Source organism: Sylvia atricapilla, chromosome 2 (assembly GCF_009819655.1).
Source record: "Sylvia atricapilla isolate bSylAtr1 chromosome 2, bSylAtr1.pri, whole genome shotgun sequence".
Classification (NCBI taxonomy): Eukaryota; Metazoa; Chordata; class Aves; order Passeriformes; family Sylviidae; genus Sylvia; species Sylvia atricapilla.
Genome location: NC_089141.1, coordinates 1,313,186 through 1,332,505, shown reverse-complemented (window position 1 = coordinate 1,332,505; position 19,320 = coordinate 1,313,186). Strand labels below are relative to the sequence as shown.

The 19,320-nt window shown below is 64.2% G+C and overlaps 2 protein-coding genes across 3 annotated transcripts; one reads left to right on the top strand and one right to left on the bottom strand.

Annotated features, from left to right (window-relative positions):
* On the top strand, positions 1–3,482 carry PHOX2A (paired like homeobox 2A). The gene is made up of 3 exons (XM_066340627.1): positions 1–214; positions 1,874–2,061; positions 2,987–3,482. Exons 1-3 carry the CDS (start codon positions 7–9, stop codon positions 3,413–3,415), a joined length of 825 nt encoding a protein of 274 aa, XP_066196724.1. The 5' UTR covers positions 1–6; the 3' UTR covers positions 3,416–3,482.
* A 1,470-nt stretch (positions 3,483–4,952) lies between these two features.
* INPPL1 (inositol polyphosphate phosphatase like 1) lies at positions 4,953–19,081 on the bottom strand. 2 transcript variants are annotated; one of them, XM_066340621.1, is made up of 27 exons: positions 18,870–19,081; positions 15,140–15,203; positions 14,353–14,503; positions 14,147–14,267; positions 13,922–14,059; positions 13,749–13,839; positions 13,439–13,528; positions 13,002–13,100; positions 12,666–12,816; positions 12,345–12,451; positions 12,003–12,105; positions 11,730–11,926; positions 11,240–11,357; positions 10,744–10,840; positions 10,526–10,664; positions 10,354–10,453; positions 10,183–10,271; positions 10,022–10,103; positions 9,839–9,928; positions 9,615–9,728; positions 9,413–9,501; positions 9,234–9,321; positions 8,996–9,151; positions 8,841–8,925; positions 8,320–8,469; positions 7,322–8,248; positions 4,953–6,873 (listed from the first exon to the last, which is right to left on the bottom strand). In XM_066340621.1, the coding sequence occupies exons 1-27, from the start codon at positions 19,049–19,051 to the stop codon at positions 6,783–6,785; spliced, it is 3,909 nt and encodes a 1,302-aa protein (XP_066196718.1). In that variant the 5' UTR covers positions 19,052–19,081; the 3' UTR covers positions 4,953–6,782. The 2 variants fall into 2 exon arrangements, with proteins under 2 accessions (XP_066196718.1, XP_066196717.1); XM_066340620.1 differs by having other exon boundaries at positions 10,354–10,664.
* Between the last annotated feature and the right edge of the window lie 239 nt (positions 19,082–19,320).

The window sequence follows — 19,320 nt, the reverse complement described above, 5'->3', positions numbered from 1 at the left end:
CTCGCCATGGACTACTCCTACCTCAACTCCTACGAGTCGTGCGTGGCCGCCATGGAGGCGAGCTACGAGTTCAGCCCCTGCAGCCAGGCGGGCTCCTTCCAGTACAGCCCCATGCGGGGGGGCTTCGGGCCCGCGCCCACCTGCGCCCCCCTCGCCTCCGCCAGCTGCGCCCTGGGTGCCCTCCGCGACCACCAGCCCTCGCCGTACTCGGCAGGTAAGGGAGAGGGACCCCCGGCCCTTGGGGAGCCGCCGGGGACGCCTCCCGAGCAGCGGCCGCGCCGTCGGGGCTGGGCGGGGATGGGAACGGGCGGGGGACCGGCGGCCGCCGGTGATGTCAGGGCTCCGTGCCGTCGGTTACCGGAGCCGTCGGTGTCTGTACTGTCGGTGCTCGGTGCCGTCGGTGCCCGATACTGTCGGTTCCCGGAGGCTCCGCTGCCCCGTGCTGTCAGGGCTCGATGCCGATGGTGGCCATCAGCGCCGGCTCCCGGCAGCGCTGGTGCCCGATCTCACCGGTTCCCGGTACCGTTGTTGTCCGGTACCGTCAGCGCTCGGTGCTGTCGGCCCCTGGTACCATCGGTTCCCGGTGCCGACAGTGCCCGTTAGTGCCAGTTCCCGGTGCCGCTGGTGCCCGGCGCTGTCAGGATTCCTAACCCTCGATTCCAAGTACCGATGGCGACCGGTATCATTGGTTCCCCGTGAGCCCAGTGCCCAACACGGTTAGTGCTCGATGCCGCCGGTTATGGGAACCGTCTGTTCCCGGTGCCGCCAGTGCCCGCTCCTGCAGCTTCCCGGTCCTGTCGGTCCTCGGTACCGTCAGTGAATGCTGCCATTAGTCCCCGGCGCTGCCCGTTCCCGTTGCCGCCGGTGCTCGGCATTGTCAGACTCGATGCCGTCGGTGCCGGCTGCTTGTCGGTGCTCGGTGCCGTCAGTTCCCCATGCCATCGATTCCCGGTGCTGTGTATTCCTGGCACCGGTGGTGCCCGGTGCTGCCGGTGCCCGGTGCTGCCGGTGCCCGAAGCCCGGGCTGGCCGTGCCAGGACCGGTCCCCGCCGCCCCGCAGCCCGGGTGTCCCCGCTCGCCTGTGCCGCTGGGGGATAAACCCTCCCGAGCCCGGCGGCGGGTCCCTGCGGGTTCCTGGAGCTGTGGCGGCCCCAGAACGGGGCTGGGGAAGGTGCTCGCTGCTGGGACTCCCCTCTCCGCTCCGCATTCGTTGTCCCCGCGGAGGCGCTGCCCGTGGTGGCGCCGACAACGACGGAGCTGCCGACTGGTACCGGGGGGACCCCGTCCGCAGCGGCACCGCATTGTCCCCCCAGCCCTGCTCCTGCCCCGCGTCCCAAAGAACGAACGAGCAGGGCCGGGGGTGCAGCGGGGGCAGCAATCCAGCCCTGCCCTCGTCCTCCCTGCCCTGCCCGCGGAGTCCTGCCCGCTTCATCCTGCCCAGTTCATCGTGTCCGGTCCACCCCCTGATTCATCCTGCCCGGTCCCGGTTCGTCCTCCTGTGCCCTGCTCAGTTCACCCCAGCCCCGTTCGTCCTTCCTGGTTCATCTGTCCTTTGCCGGTTCCTCTGCCCAGCGCATCCCCTGCCCGTCTGTGTGTTCCCCGTCTGATTCTTCTTAGGTGATCCTTGCTCAACCCTTCCCTGCCCCGTCCTTCCCTTCCCGCTTCATTTATCCGTGGCCAGTGTCCCCTGCCCAGCCCGCCCCTTCCCGGTTCATCCCTGCTGGATTCATCCCTGCCCGGTCTGTCTCTGCCTAGTGTCTCCTGCCTGGTGCATCCCTTCTGGGTCCCTTCCCGATGTCCCCTGCCCGGGTGTCCCCCGGTGCCCACCACAGCCCTCCCGCTGTACCGTACTGACTCCCCGTTTCCCTCCCAGTTCCCTACAAATTCTTCTCGGACCCGTCGGGGATCAACGAGAAGCGGAAGCAGCGGCGGATCCGGACAACATTCACCAGCTCGCAGTTGAAGGAGCTGGAGAGGGTCTTCGCCGAGACCCACTACCCCGACATCTACACCCGCGAGGAGCTGGCGCTCAAGATCGACCTCACCGAGGCCCGGGTGCAGGTCAGTTCTGGGGAGGGAGGACGGGGCTGGGGATGGAGGTGGGTTTGGAAGGTTCTAATCTCTCCGGAGCAGGACCCTGACCGTGGGACGCTGCTGCTCTGCTCCCTGCGCTGGGAGGGGCGACAGAAGGGACTTGGCACTGCTGCAGTCAGGGGACACACACTGTTGTCACAGCTTTGCTGTGCTGGGAGCTCGTGGGGACAGCCTGGCTCTCAGTAGAGCACGGGCATTGGTTCGTGCCACAGTACCGTCACTGTCATCAGTCATTTAGTGCAGTCCCAAACACCTTGAGGTTGGTGAGAGTCCAGGAAGGACAGAGAGTCACCCTCTGTGGGTGCAGATATCCCGTGTCAGTGCAGATTTCTCCTGGGGGATGCAGCCCCCCCATGTGGGTGCAGATCCTCCTTTGTGAGTGCAGACACTCTGTGTCAATGCAGAACCCTCTTCGTGGGGTCCTTCTGTGTGGGATTCCCCCTGTGTCAGTGAAGACCCCCCTTTGTGGCTTCAGACGGCCCTCGGTGGGTGCAGACACCCCTCTGTCAGAGCATCTATCCCCACAGGAATGTAGGGACCCACGGGAGCGGGGTCCTGGCCAGAGGGGCTGGTGAGTGAAGTGGACCCCGCTGTTGGCAGCCTGGGGAGCTGGGGGATGTCGGCTGTGGGCTCTGACCACGCCAGGTGCCGGTGCCGTGTGACAGTGTCCCCTCTGCGCTTCCGTCCCCTGCCGACACCGGAGCACGGGCCGGTGCCTGGCATCGACCTCACAAATCCACATTACTGTGGATACACGGATCCCTCTGGTGATGTGCAAAACGTTTCCCTCGAGGGAACGGAGGGTTGTGATGCCCACCCCAGAGCCTGGGAGGCTCCCGAACCCCCCGGGGAGCGTGGCGAGGGATGCTCCCATCCCCTCCATTCCCTCCAGGTGTGGTTCCAGAACCGCCGAGCCAAATTCCGCAAGCAGGAGCGGGCGGCAAACGCCAAGGGGGCCGGCGGCACCGGGAGCGCCGGGAAGAAGTCGGAGCCGCGCTCCTCCTCGGAAGACGACGAATCCAAGGAATCCAACTGCAGCCCGACTCCAGACAGCACGGCGTCGCTGCCTGCCGCTGCCATCGGCAGCCCCGGGGGCAGCCTGAGCCCCAGCCCCGGCGCGGGGACACCCCTGGGACCCGGCCATGCCCCGCAGCCGCTCAAGGCGCCGCTCTGGGCGGGGGTGGCAGGCGGCAGCGGCGGCCCCAACGCGGCCGAGCTGCTGAAGGCCTGGCAGCCCGCCGAGGCTGTGCCGGGACCCTTCTCCGGCGTGCTCTCCTCCTTCCATCGGAAACCGAACGGCATCAAGACAAACCTCTTCTGATGGCTGAAGCGCCAGACGCGGCCGTCCCCCAAACCCCCCTGAGCCCCCACCCCGGCACCGTCCACCCACCGCCCCCAGCGCGGAGCCGGCCGCGCTGCTCCAGCAAACGGGGAGAGGGAGCAGGAGCCGCCCCCCGGAGCCAGCGCTGACCCGCGCTGGGGCAGCTCCCACCGACACCCGTGGGTGCTGGGGGACCGCGGGGGTGCACGGCGGGGACCAGCACCGCCCCGCTCGGCCGTTCTGCTGCTGGCAGTCTCCGGGCTGGAGGCTCCCGGGGCGCTCCAGGGCTGGGGGCAGATGTGGGGCTCCCCACGGCGCTGCGGTGGTGCGGCTTGGCCCCGGGAGCTGCCCCTCTCCACGGTGTGTGCCACTGGGCTGCGGGCGAGGAAGCACTTTAGGGGGGCTCTGGGGCCCGCTGGGTGGGCAGCGGCGGAGGGTCGGGGATGGAGACACGCCTTGGTGTGGGGAGGGGTCCAGTTCCCCCCGATGCTGCCTGCGGCACCCTGGCAGGAAAAACACACACCTCCTACCCCCGAAGAGGGAGGAAATGCGGGGCTGCGAGGTTCAGCGTTCACCAGCATCGCTGCGGGCGCTGCCAGTGGGGACGGGGCACCAGAGCTGCTGGGAGTGGGTGAGTTGTGGGATGGAGCAGCCGTGACCCTCCGGCAGCAGCAGGCGGGATGCTCCCACTGGAGCTGGCAGGACCACCCCGAGACCTCCCAAAAGGTTCCCAAAGTGTGTGTGTGTGGGGTGTGGTGCCGGTGGGCCCCTTGTGCCCGGCCACCCACTACAGCAGTGCTGCCGGGTTTCATGGCACGGTGAGGATGCTGGCAGCCCATCCATGTGTCCCCGTTCCCCCTGCATCCCTCCCAGTCCCCCCCCCCACACCCCCCGAGGTAGGCTCCCCACTTTTCTTTAGGTTTTTGGTTTTTAATCATTCTGTAATTTATTACCCATGTTTGCAAATGCCACTAATCCAAATTAAACTTAATTTATTGACGCTGCTGCTGGCCCTCAGACCTTGCTGCGCCCCACCAAGGGCTGCAGGGGTGGGGGGGCTGCATCGTGCCCACCCCTGAACCCTCGGAACCCTACCAAAGCCCCCGGGTGATGCCACAGACCCCCAGCACCTTAGGGATTATTTTGGGTGCCTCCCAAAGACCCGAAGCAGCTGCAGGAAGCTGAGGGGACACCCCATGGAAAGGCCCCTCAAGTGGGGTGAGGAGTGATGCCCCACGCAGCCTACCTGGCCTCCAGGGGCCCTTTGGGGGGTGATGATGAAGGTTTTGGGGGCATTGGGGTGGTGACAAGGCTACTGGGGGAGTGGTTTAAGGAACCCAAGATGGCCAGAAGGGGACAAGGGACATGGTCCCCACCCTGCTGGGACCAGTACAGCCAGCTTGGAGGGGGTCACAGATTATGCTGGCAGCCAGTTCTTCCCCCTGGTTCCCCATCTTGCCCCCCTCCCCAGACCTTTCCCACATTGCCACCCTGAGAGTTCCACCACACCCATTGAATGAACGTGACAAAAATCAGATTTACCAAACACAGGAGCTGAGGATTTAGTGGGGGGAAGTTCACACCAAACACCCCGTAACACAAAGGGGGATACTGGGAGATGCCAGAGGCACCTGGCCCATCCTTCATCTCAGCCGGAGTGAGGGGTTGGGGGGTCTGGGAGTATCGTCACCCCCATCCCCCCTGGGGACACAGAGAGTCTGGAGGGGGATCCCAGTGGGGAAGGCACAGTGGGAGGACCCCTGTGCTGGGGACCCCCACGCTGGGGACCCTCTCGGAAGGACACTTGGTAAGGCTGGGGGCTGAGCACCCACACAGTGACCCGGCTGCCAGCCCCACATTGTCCCCAGGGGCAACACAAACTCCCAGGAGGGGACAGACCCAGCAGGTACCTAATGGGAGTGGGGGGCATGCCCCAGAGGCACTGGTGGTGTGGGGTGGGCTCTGGGGGAAGGCACTGATGTGGCTCTGCTATGGCAGGATTCCCAGGCTGGGGATGGACTCCCAGCACGGGGACAGGCACTCCCAGAGTGAGGATGGGGACCCTGCCACACGGGAATGGGACCCCCCCGGTGAGGACAGGGACCCCGGGAGTGGGGACAGCACCCATCCAGGTGGGGACAGAACCTCTGGGTGGGATGGACCCTTAGGGTGGGGGTGAGACCCCTGGGGATGGGACAGCAACCCCAGGGTGGGAACAGGGACCACCATGGTAGGAAAATGATCCCTAGGGAAGGGGGACAGACACCCCTAGGGCAGGGACCCCCTTGGTGGGGCTGGGACCTTCAGGAATGGTGACAGAGACACTTGGGGTGGAGACAGAACCCCTGGATGTGGGGACAGGGACCCATGGGGTGAGGACAGGAAGCCCCAGGGGAGGGGACAGCACATCCAGGGCAGGGATGAGGATGATCAGGGTGGGGGCAGAACCCCTGGTGCACAGATACCATATCCAGGGTGGGGACGGGATCCTCTGGAGTTGGGACAGGGACCTACAGCAAGGGGATGGGACCCCCAGGGATGGTGACAGGCACCCCCTCGGTGGGGATCTTCCAGGGTGGGAGTGGGACATCCATGCTGGGGACAGGGACCCTCAGGGGGATGCCCAGGGTAGAGACAGTGGGGATGGGACCTTAAGGATGAGGACCCTGAGCTGTGCCTAGTGTTGTCTGTGGGGGGCGGTTGAGGTCTCCCATCCCATCCCAACCCATCCCAGGCATCATGAAGGCACTTGGGTCGAGACTTTGCTCAGAGCCTTCTCCTCCCAGCTGCGAGAGGTCATGGGAGGAGCCAGGATCCCAAGGGTGACCCCCAAACCCCTCTTTCCCCATCCCTTCTCCCAATAAATAAAAAAATAACTTAAATGTGAGGGCACCCCGTAGGGACCCTCATGTGAAATTATCTGACCAGGATAACCCACCACCCACCCCCCTGTCCCCCCACTCCCCCTCCCACCCCATTACCCTGCATCCAGGGTGAGGGGTGGGCTGTGGAGGTCGTGGGGCTCCTGCTTGCTGCTGGTGATGGCAGGATGAATGGATGCAGGATGTGGGGCTGTGGGATGAAGGATCCTCAGCTGCAGAATGCGTGGCTGCAGGACCTGGGATGCACATCCACGGGACCCAGGATTTGTGGCCACAGGACGCTGGGCTGCAGACACATGGCCACCGATCTGGGGGATCTGGGATGCTCAGCTGCAGGATGCAGGGCCACAGGACACGCATCTGCAAGGTCTGAGACGCAGGGCTGCAGGATTTGGGATGCTGGGCCGCAGGATGCAGAATGTGCAGTGGCAGGATCTGGGATGCTGGGCCACGGGATGAACAGGAGGCTGAACGTGCGCTGGCAGCTACTTGCGAAGCTGGAGGCTCTCCAGAAGGATGCGCTTGTGGCTGGGCTCCAGCACTCCAGCCTCCTCCAGGTCCTCCTCTGTGATGTCACTGGGAATGAGGCACAAAAATGGGGCTCTCTGCCCCCGAGGGGCACGCCACTTGGGGGTTCTAGAGCCCCCGCTGGGGTTGCTGGGTGCCCACCCAGGCTCCATCCTGTCCCTGCTGTGGGAGTTTGTGACCCTCAGGGGGCAGTGGGGATTTTGAGAGGCAAAGGGCATGAGGAAGCAGCGGGGACACTTTGGGGCAGCTGGGTGACCCAGGATCAGCAGGGACCCGAGAGCAATGGCCCCCCAGGGCAGCACAGAACCTTTGGGGGCAGCAGAGACCCCCCAGGGGAAGTGAAGACCTTCAGTGGGGAACCATCATGGGCAACACCCCCCAGACCTCCCCGGGCATCCAAACCATCACTACGCCTCCCTGGGGAAGACACAGCCCCACCAGGTCGCTGCTGGGAGCGGGTGTGGATCCCTCCCCACCGTTCCGGGGGGCTGCTCACCTGAGGAACTCCAGGTCATCCCAGCCATTGCGCACCAGCCCCTCCTCGTACCGCTCCAGCCCCAGCGCCCGCAGCCACTCGCCCACGCCAGGCACGGCACCACGGCCCAGCGCCTGCGCCCCGACAGCCTCAGCACCGCGGGGCACCCCGAAGGGAGCCCCGAGCGAGGTGCCGAGGACCCCCACCCACCCTGCGTCACCCACCTCCTCAGCCAGGTCCTCCTGGATGCTCTCCTGGATGGAGTGGGGAGGGAAGGCGAGGGGCCGGCCGTAGTCGGGGTGCAGGCAGCGGGGAGGCAGCCCCCCCTTGGCCAGCAGGGGTGGTGGGGGGACCGCCCTGCCCTTCCCACCCCCGTAGTCCACCTCACTCAGCGTCTTGGCCATCTGCAGCACCGAGCAGGAGCGGTCATCCAGCAGCCCACCCGGCAGGCCCCCAGGAGCGGGCAGCCCCCCAACTGCGGGCAGCCCCCCGGTCACAGGCGTCCCCACAGCCCCCTCCACCCCAAATCCAGCCCTGGCAGCTGGGGGTGGCCGGGGCTGCAGCTTGGGCAGGGGAGCCTCTCCAAAGGCAGCGGGGTGCGATTTGGGGTCCTCACACCCGCTGGACACCGTCGGCTCCTTGGGGGTGCCAAAGAAGGCGTTTGGGGGCGGCTCCAGCTCCCGCGGCAGCGGCGGTGGAGGGAAATCCGGCGGTGGCAGGTTGAGGGTGCCGACGTCCTCCTCCTCGTCGCTCTCGCCACCGCAGCACGCCGAGGGGCACTGGCAGCGCTCGGGCACTGCCAGCTGCACCTTGGCCTTGGGGGGCTTGCCGGGGTCCCCCGGCACCAGCAGCTGGTGGGGGACCCCCTCCAGCACGTAGTACGCTGGGTTGTTGAAGCTGTTCTTCAGGGGACCCCCTGACAGCTCTGGCATTGCCTCCGCCTTGGACCTACGGGCACAGGGGTGAGCGTGGCACCCACGGAGCAAAACCCCTCCCCAGCCCTTCCCATACGCCCTCACCGGCTCGGGGCGGCCTCATCCCTAGGGCTGCTGCGGTGTGGGGCAGGGGGACGAGGGGCTGCTGTGGTGCTGCTCTTCTCAGACTCCTCCGGGAGCTTTGCCAGGACGGTGGCGGAGGGCTCAGCACTGGTGGGCTTCCGCCCCACAGACCTGGCAACGGGAGGTGTTGGGTGCCCCGTGGTGGGGTTCAGAGCCCCAGGACAGGGCTCAGGTCGCCCAGGACAAGGTTCAGACCCCGTGGGCTGGGTCTCAGCAGCCCAGGTCAGGGGTGAGATTCCCAAAATGGGGCACTGCCCTCTAGGATGGGGTTCAGCCACCAAAACACAGCCAGAGTCACATTCAGAGGCTCAGAGCCCCATCCCTGCCCCGTGTGGCACCCAACTGGCATCGGGACTGTGCCCAGTCACATCCCACAACCCAGAGGGATACTTGGAGCAATAGCTGTGCTCAGGGGGATCCCTGAGGCCTCCCGACCCCCAGGAATCGGTGCCCCCCAACCCGCCGAGCCCTGCCCCCCGTACTTGGCATTGTCCTGAGTGGCCCTGGCACCCAGCGGCACCTTCCCTTTGCTGGCTGTCGTCTCATCCTTATCGACGCTGATCCACTCTGCCGAGGAACAAGGGCTCAGCGGGGCAGTCCTGTCCCCACCACGTCCCCTGGGGCGAGGGGTCCTCACCATAGAGCCTCTCGCGGGTCCCCAGGCGCTCGGTGGGCACGCGGACCTTCATGGAGCCGCGGATGTTGCCCGTCTCCTCACCGCGGTGGGACAGGTAGGTGAGGAACTGCTGTGCCGTGCTGCCGATCATGGACTTCAGGGCAATGACACACTCCCCTGGGGGCGAGAGTGGGGAAGGTTGGGGGTCTGCACCCCACGGGCCGCCCGGTGCTGGCGTGGTGCTGGGGTGGACACTCACCGTAGGACTCGTAACCGTCAAGGGATTTGACGGTGAGCAAGAGGTGCTGGTCCTGCAGGTACTCGATCTCGGAGAGGATGGGCTTCAGCTGTGGCCAGGGAAAACGGGGTACTGGCACTGAGTGGGCGTCTCCCTGTCTCCCTCAGCACCCACCCTGCCAGCCCCCAGCCCCTCCTCACCGTGGGCAGCTGCCGGGATGACCACTGCACCTTGAGGAAGTTGATGTTGTCACTGCTCTGGCTGTCGTTCTCGAAGCTCTTCTTGAACTCTGTGATGGTAGCAGGGTATGGCATCAATCCCTGAGCCTCCCAGGATGCCATGAGCTTCCTGGGACCCCTCTCAAGCCCTTTGGGACCCCCTCACTGCCATGCCAGTCCTCACCTTCCAGGCAGGTGGAATAGAACTCGATGAAAAACTTGGTGCGACTGGAAGTCTTCACGATGGCCTCTATGCTCTCAAACTCAATGTACGCCTGCTCTGAGGACTTGGAGAGCCCTCCATGGAGAGGCAAGGTATTGGAATCCCCCAGGACCTCTCCATTTAGAGGGAGAAGCTGGACCGTGGAGGGGCAGGGGACAACGAGGTATTCTCTTAGGCATAGGCACCTTTTTTGGAAACAAACTGGGATGTCACTCCCACTTCGAAGGAGCCGAAGACGGGCGAGTGGTCACTGGTGACAATGTCATCTGTGCACCCTGCAGACAGTGGGGATGGGGAAGAAGTCAGGATGGAGGTGAGGACTGTCCCCAGAACAGGGACGAGGGTGCTCGGGGTGGTCATATACTCACCATAAGCATTGCAGTTGACATGGGTCTCGGGGTAGGACTTCCAGAGGATGCGGTCACACCAGGACGGCACGTTGGTCCGCACCTGGGAGGGGTGGGGAGTGGCTGGGGATTCAGACTGGGGGATCCTCCCCTCCCCAACTCCCCCCTGCCCCAGAACCTACCCCCGTGGGCTTCTGCTTGTGCCAGACATAGGTGTCCCGGGAGCCCCGCTCATAGCGGTAGGTTGGGGGGAAGGTGATCTCCTCCTCACCTGCAGGGATAGCAGCGGGTCAGAACAGTCCTGACAGCAGGGGCTGCAGCCCCAGACCCTTCTGGAGCTCCCCAGTCCTCACCAAAGCGCAGGAACACCTTGTGCTTCTCCTTCTCCAGATTGAGCTGATCCACCTTCAGCAGCGGCTCCAGCTCCTTGCGGCTGATGTAGTTGAGGATCTCCTGCAGGGACAAAGGGGTTGGCACTGGGCTGGGAGGGGGACCTTGATACCCCCACCCATCCCTTCCCCTGACCTGGATGTCCATGTCTAGGCGGTAATTGAGGTCCCCAAACCAGAAGAGATGGGTGAAGCGAAGGGAGATGTCAAAGGAGCTCAGCTGCTTATCCCCCAGCGAGAGCAGGCGCAGGATGTCCAGGTAGTTCTGGTTCCTCCTGAAGCAGGGGACAGGGTGTCACAACACGAGGACAGGGACAACAGCCTGTCCCGTCCCAGTCCAGGGTGGGTGCTCACCGTGCCGTCTTCTCGTTGCCAGAGGTGAGGTGGCAGTTGACAAAGCCAAAGGAGGTGCCATTGAACATGAAGGAGACACCCACAGCACCCTTGTTCCCTGTGAGGAAATGGAGATGTGGGATGGGATCAGGCAACCCCATTCTGCTTCGGGGATGGACACCCAGCCAGCCCCAGGTCACAGTGATGGGGGACAGTCCCCATCTGGCCAGCTGGCATGGGCTGCACTGCACACAAAGCTCTCCTTGTGAAACGCCTGTGCTCTGGGACCCCTCCCTTGTGCATCAACAAATCCCCTCCATGATACAGGACCCCTCCCTGTGCAACACGCACACTGGGACCCCTCCCCATGCAATGCCCACATACCAGGCCTCCTCTTCATGCAAGGTACACATGCTGAGACCCCTCCTCATGCAACAACAGAAGTCACCCCCAAAACGCAGCCTCCCCCCAGTGCAGTGCACACCCCGTGCCCCTCTGTGCCCTGCTGTGCCCCTACCCAGGGTGTTGGCGATCCCCGTCTTGACGCTGGAGGTGCTGACGTGGCTGATGCGGTTCTCATGCTCTGGCTTCACCAGCACCACCACCTTGATGTTCCACAGGGACTGCATGGCCACCTGTGGGTGCCACCACCCTCAGACCCCTGCTGGCACACGCTGGGGCCCCCTGGGGCCATGGGGGCCCCTTGGTGTGTCCACAGGGGGTGCTCATTACTACTTCACCCCAGCATCTCCCATCACGGGCATTCCCCAGCGAATCCCACCACCATCAGTCCGTATCCACAGCTGCCCAGCACCAGGAAACCACCCCAAAAGACCCGGTGTCAGCAGACCTGGAGCACCCACGGCCACCCAGCACCATGACAGCACCCCAGAACGGCTGGTGTCACAGAGCCAGAGCACAGCCACCCCCAGGACACTGAGCATCACACACCTCCACCACCCACCAGCGCCTGCACCCCACAGCCCCCTGGAGCCCCTGGTTCTTACCGGGCGGTACTCAACCTCTGTGAAGTCCTTCAGGACAGTGCGCAGGAAGTCCACCCACTCCTTGTCTCCCAGAGAATTCTCCTGGGTGCCGAAGACGTAGATGTCATGTGGTATGGCCATCGTCACCTCGTCCAGGGTCTTGCCCAAACCCTTGGAGCTGATCCACGAAGTGATGTTCTTAGGGGGAGGAACGCTGCCTGCAGGGGGGACAGCACGGTTAGGGGGGAACCCTAACTTGACACCCCACTGTGGGCTGCTCCCAGCCCTGCTCACCCATGTTCCAGGTGCCAATGAAGACAGAGATCATGTCAGGCTCGTCCTGGTGGGAATGCTTGTTCTTCATCAGCTGCAGGAGCTGGCAGAAGGCCTCACGCTTCTGCAGGAGCAGGTGGTGAGGTGGGGGTATGGGTGAGGGGCTCCCCACAACCCTCTCCAGCCCCACTGCTTTGGCTCAGCCAAGCTTGGCACTTTCTGGGCATGAGGGACCAGCCCAGGGATGTCACCCAGCCACCAGTACCCAGCACCTGTCCCTGAGTCCTGCCAGGGCCCAGGGGTTAAACCCTGCCCCACCCCATCCCTACAAGAGACCCCTCACCCCAGCAGAGCATTACCCACCCGAGCACTGACAAAAACAAAGTCTTTCCGCTGCGTTTTATCCTTTTCCTTCTCAAAAACGATGCCCAGTTTGTTCTGCACCCGCTGTGACTTGATCAGCTGCCGGACTGGGGAGGAGTGACAAGAGCTAGGAGGGTGCTGGGTGCCAGCTGGGTGCTGGAACCCCCCCAGCCCATGCTTTGGGGGACCCCCAAGATGGGGATACCCCCAGCATGAGGAAACCCTTCAGCTTCCAGCCCACCACTGAGCCTCACGGAGATGCTCCGCAGTGCAAAGGCAGTCCCATGGGTGCTGGGGCCCCCCAGGTGCCTCCCCACTCACTCTTGTCATGGGTGAAGGTGTACCAGTCCTCCTGGGAGTCCTTCTGCTTCTTCAGCACCACCAGTTTACCCCCCTCCACATCCACGCTCAGCGTGTACTTCTGTGACTTCCCAATCTTGGTCAGGTCCCCCAGGGTGATATCCAGCTTCACCTGCCAGGGGACACTGCGATGAGGGAGGACACAGGGGACACCCCAGCACCCAATCTGGCATCTGGCCTCCCCCAGAGACACCTAAGGGTCTGTGTCCTCAGTGTCACATCAGAGGTACTCAGTTAATTCTGAAATCCTCTGGAAACTCCAGAACTGGGCAGGACAGGGGGTAGGGTAGGGCTCACCTCGAAGGTCTGCACTGGGATGCTCTTGGCCTTGCGGGACAGGGGTTGAGGTGGGGTGGTGGGGGTGGCCGAGCTCATCTCCTGCAAGGCCTTCAGTGCCTGCCAGAGGCCCAACAGGGTCAGCTGAGAGCCCAGCAGTTCCCCCAGTTCCACCAACCCCTCCAGTCCCACCAATGTTCCAAGCCCCACCAGCCTTTGCAGTCCACAAGGCCCCAGTGGCCCCCTCAGCCCCACCAGTGCCAGCTCCACTGGCCTTCCCCAGTCCCCCTGGTGCCTCAATCCCAGATGCCCACCCCCTGTCCTTCAGCCCCACCAGCCCAGCAATCCCTGCCAGCTGCCCCAGTCCCACCAGTGCCCAGCCCCACCGTCCCCCCAGTTCATCCAGACCCCTCAGAACACCTCCATCAGGCCATCCATCCCTGCAACTCCAGCCTCACCTTCTTCTCGATGGAGGACAGGAAATCTTTCAGCACAGAGAGTTTCAGCACCAGGTTCTCCAGCTCCTGCTCTCCACTCTGCCCTGCCGTCTGGAAGCCCCAGCAGGACACCCCAGCACTGTGATGTGAACCCCAGACCCACCCCAGAGCCCCCTCCCACCCCAAGCAGCCCACTGGCAATCTGGGATGGGTGGGATGGGGTAGGATGGGAGTGTGTTTCTCCACAGGCTTTCCCACCACCCACGGATGATGCCATGGTGGGGTCTGTGGGCAGGGGGCTGCCACTACTGTGTCCCCATATTCCCCTTACCTGCTGCAGGATCTTGGACACCATGGGGGAGCTCTGCTGGTCAAACACCTTGGAGAGGATCTCCAGCCCTGCCAGTACCTTGTCCACCTCACTGGAGAGGCAAGAGGAGCCGGCTCACTGGGTGGTACAGACATCCTTCCATCTGTCCATCTGTCCCAGTGCCCGGCATTCACCTGTGCAGCCGTTTGCAGGAGGTGACGAGGGTCTTGTTGAGGTGGGGGAGACTGTTGGCCCCTCCCTTCACTGCCTCCAGGTCCAGGCTGTAGCTGCCCTTCAGGTACTCGTGGGAGATGCTGCTGAGTCCATTGGTGCTGCAGAGAGAGCAGCCAGGGGGTGAGAGCCAGCAGGGAGGAGCAGGGGACAGACAGGGGACAGGCAGCAGACAGACAGACCCTCACCTCTCCACTGGTCCCTCTGGCACAGACGGTCCCAGGCCAGTGGGGCTGAGCCCCACCGAGGTGCCAGAGAAACTGGTGGAGCCAGAGCGTGGTGGCAATGGTGGCTTCTCATCCTCTCCATCTGCAACGGGGCAATGAGGGAGCCAGTCACCACCATCCCAAGGGCCTCAGGACCCTGTTCACCCACCCACGTCACCCTGCCATACCCGAGTAGTCCCTGTCCTCCACGGTCTCCTTCTCTTTCTCCCTCTCGACAGGGAAGAGCAGGGTGCAGACCAGCCCCTGGTTGGGCTGCAGGTACAGGGCAATCAGCTCGCTGAGCGTCTTGAAGCGCCGCACCTGCACCCCCTGTGACGTCTGCGGGGACACGGGGACACCAGGACCATCAGCACCTGCAGCCAGCATCACCAAACCTCCCCACAGGTGGAGACACCACCAAGCAGGGAACCCACCATCCAGGGATGCCACCATCGAGGGATGCCACCACGCAGGGATGTCCCCAGACAGCAACCTGCTCAGGCAGGGATGCCACCATGCAGGGACCCCCGGGCAGGGATAACACCGTGCAAGGACCCTCTCATGCAGAGTTGTCACCATGCAGGGACACTGCCGTGCAGGAACACCTCCATGCAGGGACCCCAGTGCAGGATGGGGGGCTGACCCCACAGCCCCATGATGGGGAGCAGGGCCTGCCCACAGGGCTGGTAGGTGGGAAGGTGCAGGCAGCAGCCATCCCTTGGCCTCCTCCCTCCCACGGGCAGCTTTTCCTGCCCACCTGGCCAGCACAAAGAAGGTTCTGTTGCTCTAAAAGTACCCAGAGCCGGCCAAGACGGGCACAGCCAAGCCATCCAGCACAGCCGGGCATGCAGGTGGCATCAGGCCAGGGCTGAGCCCGGCACAGCACAGCCAGAGAGACGGGCAAACTCACAGCACAAGGTCAACACTGAGCACTGCTGAGCTGCCCACAAGGCAGAGGGTGCCCCGTGTGCCCACCTGCACAGCCAGGAAATCCTCCTCGTCCGGCAGGATGCGGTAGGTGTGGACGTGTTTCTGGAACCTGCGGCAGCACGGAGGGAATCAGGGTGCTGGGGGTTGAGTGGTGTCCCCCCACTACCTGCACAGACCCTGCCAGCCTCAAAGAGATGCCCAGCACTCATCCAGTCAGACCCCAGATCCACAGTGAGGAGCTTCAATACCACTATTCTCATGCATGCAATGAGCTGACAGGGAAATCCATGGAAAAATGCTTGCAGGATGGGTGCTGGGAGTCCCAGAGTGACTTCCCTGTTTGCTCTGACCCCACAATCAACATTGCTGTGTCCTTGGCAGTGCTGCTGCCCCTGCCCCACCACCTCTCTGTGCCAGAGGCACTGTCCCCAGTCCACAGCACAGGCTGGAGCTGGCAGGCGCAGGCAGGAGCTGGCAATGAGGACACCAGGAAGCAATTTATTTTCCAGTGGAAGCTGACAGGAACCAGGGTCGTGATCCTGGGGCAGGGGGTGACAGGCAGTGCTAAGAGATGGGGTGACAACATCAGTGGGTGCAAGGAGCAGGAGTGGGATCCCTCCCCATCTCAGGGACTCCAAGAGAGCCTCAGCACTGCCAGACCTCCCCACTCAGCAGCCAGCAGGGATGGTGACTCCTCAGCTGGCCTCTGGGCACAGAGGTCACCATGAGCATTGAGGCTGCTGTCACCACACCAGGGCCACTGAGCTGCTGTGTCCCCTGCCCCGGTGGCAGCTCCACACAGGGCTGGAGGACTGGGACAAGGCAGCATCCATCCCCTCACGCTATGCTGTGTCCCTGGACAGGGTGCCATGCCCCCCTGTCCTACCCCACGCTGTCAGGTCCCCTGGTGTCACCCTACAGTTCTGGTTACCCTGCCATCACCCCACAGCACCAGGTCCCCTGGTGCCACCACGCTCCCTGCAGTGCCAGGTACCCCATTTCTCCTACCTCCCCTGCAGGTACAACCTACCCCAGCACCACTGGGGTCTTCCCAGGTGTCCTACTGCCCAGACAGAGGTCACTGGGAGGGTGGGGCCATGGAGAACTCTCCAAGTGGTAGGGGGAACTGAATGGGAATCCACTGTGGGAGAGGGATGTATGGAAAACCCTGCTAGGGTGGGTGAGGGGATCAGGGATTCCCAGCTCAAAGGAGTCTATGGGAGAATCCCAGCTGGTAACATGGGGGGGCACAGAGACACCCCCAAATGAGGGTGGCACAACAGGGAACTCTGGGAAGTCTTCTCTTGTGGGAAGTCCTAACACAATTGAGGTCTCCACACCAGTGGAGGTGTGATAGGGAGTGCAAGAGGAACCCCCAGCAAAGCACTAATATGTAGAACTCCAGATTGGAGGGGCAAGGAGCAGGACCCTTAGGGGGAACATCAAGGGGCTCTCTATGGATAACTGCTGAGGGGCTGGAGGGACCCCAGCACAGGGGGTGGTACTGTGGAAGGGGACTGCAGGGCCCCCTGGCTGCCCCCAGTCTTGCACCATTTTCGGCTGCTGTTTTGGTGAGCAATGACAGGGGGGCCAGAGAGCACCGGGCTTGAGTACAAAGAGCCTTTCTGCAGGAGCAACGGGACTCCCCTGTGGGCTCTGACGCTCAGCCAGCACCCTGCCACAGCCCTGCCAGCAGAGCAGGCTGCCCATGTCCCCACTGCTCTGCGGCACACAGAGCACCTACCACCCTACTCCACCAAGAGCGGGATGTGGGCGTCCTGGCGAGGGGGATACTGTGTGCCCACTGGCACCAAACTGACACTGGTGTCCCTATGAACTGGCAGAATGGAAGGATGGAAGCCCCTGTGCTCCTGTGGGACACCACACCAGGACTGTCCCCAGTGGCACTGCTCACCAACCAGAGATGTCAGCACGCCCTGGGGTGCCATCGCCGTATGCTGTGAGTACCAGTGATGCCCCAAAATGCCACCCTGAGGCCACAAGCGTGACACCCTGGTGTGCCATGGTGAGACAGCCCAGTGTGTCGTGGCTAGGGCGCAGTGAGATGTCCTGGTGGGCCACATCCAGCCCGGTGAGTCCACGGTGCACCGGCGGGAGGGTTAAAGGAAGCCGACACTGCCAGGATCCCGCTGCAGTTCCCTTTCCTCCTCCTGACCCTGTAGCTATTTTTAGGGCCCAAGCAATAGCTGGGGCCAATGGTCCCACAGCCCTGTCCACCCACTCACTAGCAACGGGGGTGCCTGGTGAGATCACAGCACCAGGGACTCCCAACAGTCCTGGCTGGAGTACAGCCTCCCAGCCTGGCATCCCCACAACAGGCTTTACGTGGCTCAGCAGCTGTATTTGCCACTGTTGACACAGAAGGACAACCATGCCACCATGGAAGCTGCATGCCTGGCACCTGCAAGTGGCACCAGCACACGACAACCCCAGGCCAGGGCAGAGCAGCTCACCGTGCACTCCCAGTTCTCCCACAGGCTCTCAGGGCACAGAAAAGCTTTGAGTTCAAGTGCCCTCACCATCACCCCACAACCACATCAAGGTGCAGGTGCTGGAACAGGCAGCCAGCCTCACGCAGAGGACATCCCTGCACATGGAACATTACCAGCACAGTGATGTGCCAAAGGGCCCAGGTATGGTGGGGTGCACCACTGGACAAAGGCACTTCAGGACCCCCAGGGCTGTCAGCACTCTCCTGTGACTTGGCACAAGCTGGGAGCCATGGAGTTCCATGGCACAACCAAAGGGCACAGAGCTGCCCCCCTCCCCAGGTTGGGGACCCCAGACATGAGGGCAGGAGCTGGGGACCCCCTGCGCCATAGGTAGGTTCAGGGACCCTAAGGATGTGGGGTAGGGGCCAGGCCCTCCATCTCATAGACCATAGGATGGGCGTCCCAGCCACCCTAGAGCCAACCCAGTATCCCCTCAGTGCCCAGAGACCCCCAGCCCCTCCAGAGTCTGTTGGTGTTTGGTCTCCTGGGACACCCAGGCTACAGCAGGTGCCATTCCCCTGGTGCCCTGTGTCCCACAAGCGCCAGTGTCCCTTCGAACCCCCAGGTCTCCTTGTGTCCATGCCCCCAGCACCCACTGACCAAAGCTGTCCCAATCTCCCTGTGCACAAATTCCTAGCAACACCCACAGTACTGGTGACCCCCATGTCCACTGTATCCCCCTAGGTGGGTCCCCTCGGTGTTGGTATCCTTCAACTCCCTGCCTGCTCCCCTGGATCCCTTCCAGTGATGATCCCCACCGCTTCCCCTGCCAGCGCTCCCTTGGCGTCTCGGTGCCTCTCCCACTCTTCTTCCCGGTCCTCTAGGAGTGCTCCCCTGGACACCCGCCCTGTGGACCGCAGTGCTCCCCCAGAACCCCCGCAGCGACACCCCCATCACACCCCCGGTACCTCGCTGCCGCTCCCCCAAATCCTCCCCGCTGCTCTCCTGGGACCATCCCCGAGGCCCCTCCGGTGCCGCCCCGAACGCTCCACTCCTCCGCCGGAATTTCCCCCGCTCCGTTTGTCCCGGGACCCCCCCCAAAAGCTCCGCCGGTTCACCCCCAAGCCCCGCACAGTCCGCTCCCCCCGCTCCTCTCCCCCGGCACCGTGCCCGTGCTTCCGCAGCTCCCGCGGCCCCGCGCCGCTCCCGTCCCGCCGCGTCCCCTCCGGCGACCCCCGATGGCGGCTGCCGGGCGTCCCCCCGTGTCCCCGCGGTCCCGCGCGGCCGTCCCCGCGGCCACCCCCCGCGCGTAGCCCACTCACAGCAGGCAGAGCGCGTAGGCCCCCGCCACGCTCTCGCTGTCCCGCACCAGGAAGCTGCCGTCCCGCCCGGCCCGCGCCAGCTGCTCCTCGGCCGCCGCCCGGCTCAGGTCCCGGTGGTACCAGGGGGGCACCGGCACCGGCGCCGCTCCTGCCGCGCCCCCCGCGCCCCCCGCGCCCGCCATGCTCCGCCACCGGGGCCGCGCCGCGGGGCCGCGCTCCGAGGGGAGGGCAGAGCCGAGGGGAGGGCGGCGGGGCGGGGAAAGGTGGGGACGGGGACCGACCGGGGACGGCGCTTGGGGGCACCGTGCGCCGCCCACAGGGGTCCACCTGGAGAGATGCGGGGGTGGCCGGCGGGAGGGGTGGCACCGGAGGGGGGATCCGGGGGAGCAGCGGGAGAGGCACGGGAGGAGATCCGCGGCCATGAGAACTGGGGGACATCGGGGCTGGGATG

Coding starts and splice junctions, on each gene's coding strand:
- INPPL1 (XM_066340620.1), bottom strand. CDS start 19,051: ATGGCGGGCGCGGGGGGCGCGGGGGGCGCGGCAGGAGCGGCGCCGGTG. Junction 14,268..14,352: donor GGAGGACAGGGACTACTCGG/GTATGGCAGGGT, acceptor GCCCCGTTGCAG/ATGGAGAGGATGAGAAGCCA. Junction 9,322..9,412: donor CATCCCGGCAGCTGCCCACG/GTGAGGAGGGGC, acceptor CCCTGGCCACAG/CTGAAGCCCATCCTCTCCGA.
- PHOX2A (XM_066340627.1), top strand. CDS start 7: ATGGACTACTCCTACCTCAACTCCTACGAGTCGTGCGTGGCCGCCATG. Junction 215..1,873: donor GCCCTCGCCGTACTCGGCAG/GTAAGGGAGAGG, acceptor TTTCCCTCCCAG/TTCCCTACAAATTCTTCTCG. Junction 2,062..2,986: donor TCACCGAGGCCCGGGTGCAG/GTCAGTTCTGGG, acceptor CATTCCCTCCAG/GTGTGGTTCCAGAACCGCCG.